We start from the raw sequence: 11,561 nt of genomic DNA on the forward strand, positions 1-11,561 counted from the left end.
CCTCCAAGGACTCAAGCTCACATTTTCCTCCAGAAGGCAAATACAGAAAGGACATCCTTTGATCCAATATTCGAATCTGTCTCTAGGCTTTACTGGCTTGGACAAGGACAAGGCATCTCTCGTCTGACGGCCCTTCTCGAAGTCTGGAGACCTTTCTAATTCCAGCCACGCCACTAAAAATTCTGCTAGGTGGTCTTAAAAAAAATCTTTTCCCCTATTTGTGCCCACTCATCTACTCAATAGGAATACTACCTGCCCAGCCTGTTTGAAAGCGCTCACTAGAAAGCATTCAACGTGCTGAGAAAGGCTTAGAATGACAAGGCCCCAAACATCGCATCATGCGCCGCAATTTGAAATTCTAGGTACTGTTTTGTGCACTCCACTCGTTCAGTAATATTCTCAAGGCGCTTCTGCCTGGTTTCTCGCTTAGTTTTTGCCGAAAGTCAAGGCAGTAAAGATATTACCTCAAATTACTGAAAGTAAGAGGTTCAGGAAGTCTCAATCAAGGACACTGGGCTACCGGAACCCAGGTTCCTTACGCCTGGTTCACTTACAAGGAAAGAGCTCCCTAGCTTTTCTTTTTTTTTAAACAAATAACTGAGAAGTGAGGGGGGCCGGGCGGGTGGAGAAGGGGCCGAGCCAAGAAGCCGAGTCTGTTCTCGGTGGGCGCTGGGGGGGTGACGGAGGCATCCGGGCTCCAAGAAGCGAGTTTAGCCATCTATTTCGCTAAGGATACAGACACAGCATCGGGACCCTGGAGGTTGAGAAGTTGGGCCTCTCCGCACTCTGCGTCGGGGTCAGCCGGCCTCCAGCTACCACAATGAACGGAGGGTCCCGGGGGCCTGCCCGGCTAACCTGTCGTATCCCGCGCAGAAGCGAGACGCCGCGGCGGCCGGCCGGCTCCTTCCATCCCCAGATCTGGGTGCCACTGGGCAAGTTACCCTCGCAGCGCCCTGGGGTCGGAAACTTCGGCCCCGTCGCTCGGGGTCAGCCCTAGGACAGAGCCACGCTGGCTATGTGGGTGTGTGGAATCCCGGAGGGCCTAGAAGACCATCTACAAGGCCGGGGTGGGAGTAGGGGAAAGAGGATGGTGGGGGAGGGGCGCAACCACCTTCGCGGCCATCTTGTCCTCGCTCCACTTCCGCCTTCTCCCCAGGGCTGCAGGCGCCGGACCCCTCCCTGCAGGCCCTGCGCTCTCGCTCCGGGGGTTCCGCAGGAGCCAGATCGCCGATCGCGCTGCTGTCATTGGTTGGTTCCAAGTTGGCCCGCCCCTCTTCCTCCCCCTCCTTCGTCCCTCCTGCCTGCGATTTCTGGGGCGCATGCGCAGAGGCAGACGAGCCCTTCCCCCGCGCCCGGGGTGACTGAGGACTCCCGCGCGCGGGCTCCGTCGGCCCCACCCTCCCTTTCCCCTGGGCCTTTCGGACAGCGGGGGCGAGAATGAAAGTTCCAGAACGCTGCGGTGAGTGCGTCATCGCTAGGCGGGGCGGGCTGGGGCGGGAGAGGGGAGGCCCGAAAGGTAGAGCCGGGTTCGTCATTGGGGCTTGCGGAGGTGGCCGCGCGCCCATTGGCCGAGAGAGCCGTGATGGGCCCTGACAGGGGCGGGCCCCTTCTGGAAGGTTCTGAGGCAGGGTATAAGAGACGGGGCGGAGGACGGAAACCGGTCTCGTTGAACGCGGCGGCAGCTCTGTTGGTTGCTGTATTCTCCTCCAGTGGACCCGGGCCTGCGCTCCAGGTAAGTTAAGGTTTCTGTCTTCCAAGGCTTTTGGCGGCCCTTCGGGAGTCTATCGCCTTGCTCAGGCTGCATGGCTTTGCAGCGGCCGGGGGCCTTCTGAGTGTGTCAGGCAGGGTGCGTGTGGCGATTCCTTTGCCCGGCTGGGGACCTTTGTTTCCGAGGGGAGGCAGCCTCCTTGGGGTGCAGTCGGGACGGAGGCGTGGGCTGCGGAGGTCGGGCCGCCCGGAGGGAGAAGAGGCCGCGCCTGTTTGCGGGGCGTGGAACCGGCGCCTTAGAGCTTGTCGTGCCCTATTTCCTTGTTTCAGGACCCATTTTTCTTAAAGGAGGAAGTCATAATTGGCACGCGCCCAAAGTGGGGGAGGGGGCTTCGGACCCTTGCAGGCCTTGCTGTGTTGAGCACGGCGCGGGGGGGGGAGGGGAGGGCTAAGGTTCAGCCCGGGGCATGGGACCACGTGCTCAGGTGTGGCGCAGACCCTCTTGGCAGGTGCGTGCTTCCGTCTGCGGCGGGCTCTGCGGTTCGGACGGCAACCTTACTGCAGCACGCCATGCCTGCTCTGACCTTCCCGCGTGGTTATTTCCGACAAGAGCAGTTTCTGGGGCGAGGTTCTAAGCCTAATTTGCGGAGTGGTCGTATCTGGTCGCGTTGACTTGGTAAACGTTTTCTAAGTGCTTGAGCCGCCTTTCAAACCATGGACTTTTTTTTTTTTCTCTTCCCAGCAACCATGTCTAAGGGACCTGCAGTTGGCATTGATCTTGGCACCACCTATTCTTGTGTGGGTGTCTTCCAGCACGGAAAGGTGGAAATAATTGCCAATGATCAGGGGAACCGAACTACCCCAAGCTATGTCGCCTTTACTGATACCGAACGATTGATCGGTGATGCTGCAAAGAACCAAGTTGCGATGAATCCCACCAACACGGTTTTTGGTAAGCCAGCAAATCTTCATGGTATGAATTTAAGTGATTTCGGCAGTGTGTAATCTGAGAAGTTGTCTCAGAAGGTTGTTAAATGTGAGGCGGCCACGAAAGCCCTAAGGATAGGAAAAGTTTTCTGTAGGGAACTTCAGTGATTATCCTTTTAAGGCTTAAGGTTTGCGGCATCTTGGTCATTCAGAATTTGAATCCATAGGCATCTGGTCTTGGAACGGGTGTAGTGTAATGAAATTCAAGGTAACGTTTGTATTGATACTTTTTGCAGATGCCAAACGCCTCATTGGACGAAGATTTGATGATGCTGTTGTCCAGTCTGATATGAAGCATTGGCCTTTCATGGTGGTGAATGATGCAGGCAGGCCTAAGGTTCAAGTAGAATACAAGGGAGAGACAAAAAGTTTTTATCCAGAGGAGGTGTCATCCATGGTTTTGACAAAGATGAAGGAAATAGCAGAAGCCTATCTTGGGAAGGTGAGTAGTGCACAGTACTGCAGGGGAGGATATAGATGGGGATTACCAGGTGTCCTGATAATGGCGGCGTAAGAGTGAGCTGTAGATAAATCTATCAAAATGGGTGGTAAAACCAGAACGTTGTTTGAGGATGTATCTTTGTGTGTCCAAGTAGATGATATAGTGGTTAAGTTTTAATCTTTTTTTTCCTAGACTGTTACCAATGCTGTTGTCACAGTACCCGCTTACTTTAATGATTCTCAGCGTCAGGCTACCAAAGATGCTGGAACTATTGCTGGGCTCAATGTACTTAGAATTATCAATGAGCCAACTGCTGCTGCTATTGCCTATGGCTTAGACAAAAAGGTAAGTACCATGTTTTATGTATGTGTCACTCGAGATTAGTTTGAGTCACCACAATAGATATGAGAATAATTTGTGTTGTAATTGCAGGTTGGAGCAGAAAGAAATGTGCTGATCTTTGATTTAGGTGGTGGCACTTTTGATGTGTCAATCCTCACTATTGAGGATGGAATCTTTGAGGTCAAATCTACAGCTGGAGATACCCACTTAGGTGGAGAAGACTTTGACAACCGGATGGTCAACCATTTTATTGCAGAATTCAAGCGCAAGCACAAGAAGGACATCAGTGAGAACAAGAGGGCTGTCCGTCGCCTTCGTACTGCTTGTGAGCGTGCTAAGCGCACTCTCTCTTCCAGCACCCAGGCCAGTATTGAGATTGATTCCCTCTATGAAGGAATCGACTTCTATACCTCAATTACCCGTGCCCGATTTGAAGAACTGAATGCTGACCTGTTCCGTGGCACACTAGACCCTGTGGAGAAAGCCCTTCGGGATGCCAAGCTAGACAAGTCTCAGATCCATGATATTGTCCTGGTGGGTGGTTCAACCCGCATCCCCAAGATTCAGAAACTTCTACAAGACTTTTTCAACGGGAAAGAACTGAATAAGAGCATCAACCCTGATGAGGCTGTTGCTTATGGTGCAGGTAATCTTTCTATTCTAGTTAAACAGTTTAACAGGCAGCCTGTTAGGCCTTAGCTAACTGATGAATGATATTTAAACATTTGTGGTTTCCACCAAAAGCTGTAGCTAATGATGGCAAAACTGTTGGATGTCTGAGTGATTGAGAACGGTTAGTTACATAATGAGTTATTTTAGTACTGTGCTTTATTTAAATTTTTTTTAATCATATAGCTGTCCAGGCAGCCATTTTATCTGGAGACAAATCTGAAAATGTTCAAGACTTGCTGCTGTTGGATGTCACTCCTCTTTCCCTTGGAATTGAAACTGCTGGTGGAGTCATGACTGTCCTCATCAAGCGCAACACCACCATTCCCACCAAGCAGACGCAGACCTTCACAACCTACTCGGACAACCAGCCCGGTGTACTCATTCAGGTATGTTTCTCTGTGGCCTAGATTACTTGAGGTCCTGTAAAACTGGGGAAGACTTGTTCCGCTGTGATGATGGATTCCAAAACCATTCGTAGTTTCCACCAGAAATCCTGTGTTGGCCAATTCCTTCCTTGGATGTCTGAGCGATCAGTCTTTCCTAATCAAGCTAATACAAATCTGAAGTAGCACAGATATTTGTGATTTTTCTTTCTTGTCTTTGTGTTTTTATTGTAATTTTGAATTTATTTCTGTTTCATAACAAGGTTTATGAAGGTGAGCGTGCCATGACCAAGGATAACAACCTGCTTGGCAAGTTTGAACTCACAGGCATACCTCCTGCTCCCCGTGGTGTTCCTCAGATTGAAGTCACTTTTGATATTGATGCCAACGGCATCCTCAATGTCTCTGCTGTGGATAAGAGCACAGGAAAAGAGAACAAGATTACCATCACTAATGACAAGGGTAAGTTTGGGCAGTATTCTGTGAGTGTGCTAAGTGCGCACTCTTGAGCACCCAGGCCAGTATTGAGATTGACTCCTTCGTAGAGGGAATCGATTTCTGTATCTGTCATCCATACCTGATTTGAAGAATCAAATGCTGACTTGTTCTGTGGCACCCTGGACCCTGTGGCACTCTTACCTGCTTTTTAGAGGCAGAATTTGGTTCATAATGGTTTTATTTTCCAAGTGTTTCTACTCCTACTCCAAGGGCATTTAGCGGAGATCATACTTAGCTGCTAAATGGAGTTGCAGGGTGATGGTGCAGAACTGCAGGTGATTGTCGTGCCTAAAAGGTTGGTTAATTTTACAGGCCGTTTGAGCAAGGAAGACATTGAACGCATGGTTCAGGAAGCAGAGAAGTATAAAGCTGAAGATGAGAAGCAGCGGGATAAGGTGTCTTCGAAGAATTCTCTTGAATCCTATGCTTTCAACATGAAAGCTACTGTTGAGGATGAGAAACTTCAAGGCAAGATTAATGATGAGGACAAACAGAAGATTCTTGATAAGTGTAATGAAATAATCAACTGGCTTGATAAGAACCAGGTTTGTAATTTCTGTTGCCAAAGATTTGAGGGTGCGGGGTTGGGTGTAAAGGGCTTTAGCAAAAGCTTAGGTGGGGGGGTGGGTTTTACAAATTTGTAGGGTCACGATGATGAGAATGGTTCAAAACATTCGCGGTTTCCACCAGAACTACAGATGTTGGCAACTTCCTTCCTTGGATGTCTGAGTGACCCAAGATCTTAAACGTAACTTCATGTGCTGTTGTGTGTCTAGTGTGTCAGATTGATTACATCAGGCTTAGAGTCTTCTATTTGAAGAACTTGTAATAAAATATTTTTATTTTCCTCAGACTGCAGAGAAGGAAGAATTTGAACATCAGCAGAAGGAGCTGGAAAAAGTCTGCAACCCCATCATTACCAAGCTGTACCAGAGCGCAGGAGGCATGCCAGGAGGCATGCCAGGAGGAATGCCCGGGGGCTTCCCTGGTGGTGGAGCGCCTCCGTCTGGTGGTGCCTCCTCTGGGCCCACCATTGAAGAGGTTGATTAAGCCAGCTTAGCATAGGTTTAGCATTGTTCCACACAACATTGAAGGACCTAAATTTGTAGCAAATTCCATGGCAGTTTTAAAGTTGAGCTGCTGTAGTAAACTGGGCATTCTTGATACTTGAACATGGAACGTGTGCACAGGGAAAGCAAATAACATTGCACTTTACAAGCACTGTATTGTAAGTGGAAAATGCAATGTCTTAAATAAAACTGTATTTAAAATTGGCACCATAAAATCGTTTTGATTCTGTTTACAAGGGCAGTAAGGTAGTGTTCGGGTTTGGGGGTTGAACAGCTTTCTGGCCTAGTAAGTATTACAACAGCATCTGGGTTGTCAATGACAAATTGTTACGTCTAGGCAACTGCCTGAACCTTTTAAATTAAGGTATAAAAAATGGGAAAATGTGTAGACCTTTTGCTAGCTAGGCTCATTTAGTACTAAGTCTACATAAGTGTTAGTGTAGTTTGAACTGCAGGTCATCGTGCTTTCCAGTGTTTGTTAGACTGGAAAGGGGCATCCCAGATATTTTTGAGTATTCCATGTGGTATACTTGAAACCATCTCAGGGTTCAAAAGAGGATAAATTTGAGGCCAAAATTAGGACAAGGAAATATCCTGTCAGAAGTAACAACATGTGGTATACACAGGTGACTTCAGGTAGAGTGTCCATTTGAAATCCTTTAATCTGTGGGCAGAGGCTTTTCTGTTTTCTCACCTGAGTATTAAGGGCTGGGAATTAATGGAGCTAGCTGTAAGGTTGGCATAGTTATGTCCCTTGACCCCTTTGAAACAGACTTTAAGGAAATTGTCTAATTCTGATCTCATCTTAAATCATAGCCAACCGTAACTCAGCAACTTCAGGCAGAACAATTGTGTTTACCAAGCCTAATTACGCTGGACTGTCTTTAGGTAAGCTTGCTTAGGAGCAAAGGCCTTCTCATTGGTTCTTTGTTCATTGGGCCATTGGTATGTTAGCTTGAGTTGACGGGCCAGAAGGTATTGCACCTGAGAGTGAATCCTGTAAAGTCATGTTTGTGTGAGATGGGCCTGCTTAGTGCCAACCAGCCACCTAGTGGTCACTTGGGAAGATTCTCAGTTTTGGTATGGTGGGATGTCTTGGGTCACAGTTCATTCTCAGCAGAATGACCCAATCTTAGTTTCTGCTTTAGCTTTCCTTCACCTTTCTGTAGCAGTTCTTGGATGACCCAACTAGCATAATGCAGATGACAGTTGAGCTTCACAAGAGTTTCCCCAATAACTACCTAGCGTTGACCCTCCCTTGTTCAGGTTAGTGGGTATAGCTAAAGGCTATAATTCGTAAAACAGCTGATGTTTCTTCTAAAAATACATCAAATTGACTAAGTTTAGTGCCTTAGGTGTGTGTTAATGTTTGGCAACTCTCCAGGAGTTTATAGCACTGCACCCGATTTTTCTCCAAGGGTTACAAATGAAAGCATAGTTGATATACTCTTGTTTTCCACCTGTTTTCAAGCGAGTGGGAATCTGACCTGTGTTTTAGTATTTACTGCATTGTTTGTGAACCTGGAGCAAACCATGTGTGGTGGTTTTTTGAGACCACTCTCAAGGAAGTAACATGTCTCGTGCATGAACCATGGGATCTTGGTAAGAAAATTGAAGATCAAGTGTGATGGTGAAGATTAGCACAAGGCCTAGTGGAAGGTTATCAGTAGTAGCCATTACTGGAAGTTGTTGAATTTCAACAGTTACATAAGTTGTAAGTTTCATCAGTGAAATAAAACTTTCCTTTACACAGGTGGGAGAAACAATGCATTGCTGGGCCTGTATAGTAGAAAATAAGTGGGGTCAGGGAGGAGCTACGGATTAGGTTAACAATTTGCTAGGTTTAATTATACAGTGGAGGGGGGGGAGCCAGCCAAGCATTCGAATTTGGGGTAGACTTATTCCAAGACCTGTATGTTTCCTCCTGCATCCCAGTGTAGTGAATTATGAAGTACTGGCTCATCTCAATGCAGAGCCTGGGGTTCATGTGTACTGGAAGGGATTTCTTTAAACCAAGGGAATTTGTAATCTTGCTTCTGAAAACACTTGCAATTACGTACTTAAGAACTTGGTCCCAGTGTCCTTCAGATAATTCCGTTTTTCTTTCCCCCCATCAGTCCTTTGGGTGTTCAAACTTGGAGACTTACCTTTTGCGAGAAGTCTAAACAGTCTGGGGATTTGAACCCAATGACTCAAAGTCAATTTTTGTCTTTCACTTTGCCTTATTTTTTAGTTCCTGCTGTGGGCTAAGCCCTGACTGCAGGAGTAGATACAGAAGCTGGGGAAGATGTGTTCCAGCCTTATAGGAGAGACTGACATTCACAAGATGAAGACAGTTACAAAATGGCACTCTTTTTGCGGGGAAACAATGGCAGTAAGTGTAAGTTAGATTGTTTATTACAGCCTAGAAGAAGATGTGGAGAAGGTGGCCATAAGAACAGCATTTACAGTTCTCCATTCAGTCTAGATAGTTTAATGGTTTTCAGTTGTCTTACTCTATTTGATTATCCTAACAACCTTGAGAGTGATGGTTGGATCGTCTGGCTGTGCATGTGTAAGTCTGTATAGGGTGATGACAAAAGCAATTTCACTTTTGTGTGGATTATTATAATGAATTGTTATAAATCTAAGGTCATGGCCCTGGGATGCCTGGCATTTAAATTTTGCACAGGGCACCATTGGAGCAGAAAGTGAGAGCAAAGAAGTTCAGTGGCCCTCAATCTCCATGCCCAATTTTAAGAGTTACATGCTGGTTTCAGCTGGACTTAGCAATAACATGGTTATGTTTAAAAATGTATTTTTGTGGAGAGACAGTAATTGTAATTTTTAAACTACTAAGGGAATAATTTTCGTCTTAGAAGCCACAGCAGTACATTTACTCCCAGTAACATTACTGCAGTTATTTATGTACTTAAAATGTACTGTAAAGAAAACGATGCCTGCAAACAATTCTTTGCTGAAACAATATTGAGTACCTACAATATACTTTCTTAGGAAAAATAGCCTTTTGGGTTCTGTTAAGGTGAAATGGGTGATTGGTGGGACATAAATAGGAAAGGCTGAGGATTTTCTTTTCTTTGGTGTATATGGCTGTAAGGACATCTTTATCCACTAGATGGCAGTAAGCTATTTAGAAAACTACTTGGGTCGCTGAGAGAGGCTGCTGGAACATTTTCACTAAGGTTTGTGCTTTTTGTTTCACAAGTTGCCTAACTAGAAGCACAGTAAATGCTGAGGAAAGAAAGCTCCGAATGTTCACGTTCCAGGCAAATCATTCCCGGCTGAATAAGTTGAGCAAGTGTCTTGACTGTGGGGTATGGGTTTGAGGAGAGATTTTTAGGGTACTTGGGACAGACAGGTTAAATACAGACAGAGCTTTGAAATACGCAGGAAAAAAAGATGAGTCTCCCCGGGAAGAGAAAACAGTCTTTCCTGATCCGCTCTTTCTAGTTTAAAACGCTGTTATTTCCCTCATCACCCTTGACTCCGACTCCTGAGACTCATGACTTGTATGAAATGTTTGAATTCCTCACCAAACTGAAACTCATGAGTGCAAGAATATCCACGCACTCCTACAGTTCCAGCCAGTGTCTGGCCCATTGTAAACATACAATGTCAAGTGAATGAACGAGAAGGGATGGAGCAGGCACCCCAGAAGTTAGTGATCGAATGTGTTCCCTTTGGGCTTTATGATGCTATGGTCATGGCTCTTGGAGTGGTGAGAGGCAGGCTGGCTGGCTGGCTGAGTTCAGGCTCCCTGCAGATCTCCACTACAGTTCCTCCTTGCAGGGTGGGGGAGCCAACATTAGAGCTGCATGAGATGAGGAAACGATCAAGCCCAGAGCAGCTCTAGCCAAATGAAAGTTGGCAGTAACAGAACTGTCCAAGTCTTTGACCTAAAGGAGCACCTGCAGTCTTCAGATTGCCCCTGAGATCTGGGCAGTGTGTGGCGTGAGTGGGATGAGCAGAAGTAGTGTACATAGTCTCTGCAATATGAGACGACAGTCAGGGCTTGCCAGGAGAACTGAAGCCTAAAGCTGGGCCACAGAACACTCAGGATGCAGCCAGCCCCAGGACCCTAAGAAAAAGGCTGCCAATCTTGACCTTGCATTAGACACCAAAAACACAAGCAGCAAAAGAAAACATTGGGCTTCATAAAAATTAAAAATGTGCTTCAAAGGATACCATCAAGAAAGTGAAGAAAGACAACCTACAGCATTGGGGAAGATATTTGCATGTCATAGATCTAACAAAGTAGTACTATCCAGCATGTATTACAAAAACTCTTAAAACTCAAAAAAGAGAAACCAATGTTTATAATGGACAAAAGAAGATACAGAAATAGCTAATAATCATATGGAAAGAAGCTCAACATCAATAGCCATCAGAGAAATGCAAATCAAATCCACAGTGAGGCAGAACTTGATATCCACTAGGATGCCTAGACAAGAACAAGTTGGCAAGGATGTGCAGGAATTGGAACCCTCATACACCGCTGGTGCGCATGTAAAATGCTGCAGCCGGTCTGGAAAACAGTCTGCAGTTCCTCAAAAGTTAGAATTAACATATGACCCAGGCATTCTACTCATAGTTATGTACCCAAGAGAAATTAAAACATAAATCCACACAAACATTTATACACAAATGTTCACAGCAGGATTATAATAACCGGAAAGTGGCAATAACCCAAATGTCCATCAGCAAATGGATGAATAAAACATGGCATGTCCATACAATGGAATAGTATTCAGCAGTAAAGGGGAATGAAGTACTGATACATGCTACAACATGGATGATCCTTGAAAACAGGGCAATGACAAGAGCCCACATATTGTATGATTATGTGGAATGTCCAGAGTAGGCACATCCTTTGAGATAGAGGTGGTTTCCTAGGGCTGGGGGAAAGGCCAGTTGGGGGAAAATGCAGTTATTGCAAACAGGTATGGGGTTTTGGGATGGTGAAATCATTCTAAAGTGGTTGTGGCAATGGTTGCATAGTTCTGTGAATATACTAAAAATATTGAATTGCATACTTTAAATAGATGAAAATGAATAGTGTGGTATATGAATAGTATTTCAACAAAGCGCTTAAAAATCTTTTTTGAGTTAGAAAAGAAGGAGGCTGCAGAGCTGGCTTCCCCAAAGTGGGGGGAGAGAGAATGTATGTGAATATGAAACCATATTCTTACTCTCAAGGAAGTAAGTAATAACATTGGCTGTGCGGTGGTTTTCCGTTTTATCCCCCAGCTTTATTGACATAATTGTCATAAAACATGGTATAAGTTTAAGGTGTACAAAGTGTTGATTTGATACATTTTGTGAAGTGATTACAACAATAAGGTTAGTTTTTCTGACTTAACAAATACCGTATATTAACGCATATATATGGAATCTAGAAAAAATGGTGCAGATGAACCTATTTCCAGGGCAGGAATAAAGATGCAGACATAGAGAACGGAC

General features: G+C 45.7%; 1 protein-coding gene across 1 annotated transcript; it reads left to right on the forward strand.

Moving 5' to 3' along the window:
• The first annotated feature begins 1,642 nt into the window (after positions 1 to 1,642).
• HSPA8 (heat shock protein family A (Hsp70) member 8) lies at positions 1,643 to 6,326 on the forward strand. Its single transcript, XM_082845706.1, has 9 exons — positions 1,643 to 1,732; positions 2,450 to 2,659; positions 2,931 to 3,136; positions 3,329 to 3,481; positions 3,569 to 4,124; positions 4,334 to 4,536; positions 4,797 to 4,995; positions 5,344 to 5,576; positions 5,884 to 6,326. The coding sequence occupies exons 2-9, from the start codon at positions 2,455 to 2,457 to the stop codon at positions 6,079 to 6,081; spliced, it is 1,953 nt and encodes a 650-aa protein (XP_082701832.1). The 5' UTR covers positions 1,643 to 1,732; positions 2,450 to 2,454; the 3' UTR covers positions 6,082 to 6,326.
• Positions 6,327 to 11,561: the final 5,235 nt, after the last annotated feature.

This window comes from Leucopleurus acutus (assembly GCF_964270905.1).
Source record: "Leucopleurus acutus genome assembly, chromosome: 8".
Lineage (NCBI taxonomy): Eukaryota > Metazoa > Chordata > Mammalia > Artiodactyla > Delphinidae > Leucopleurus > Leucopleurus acutus.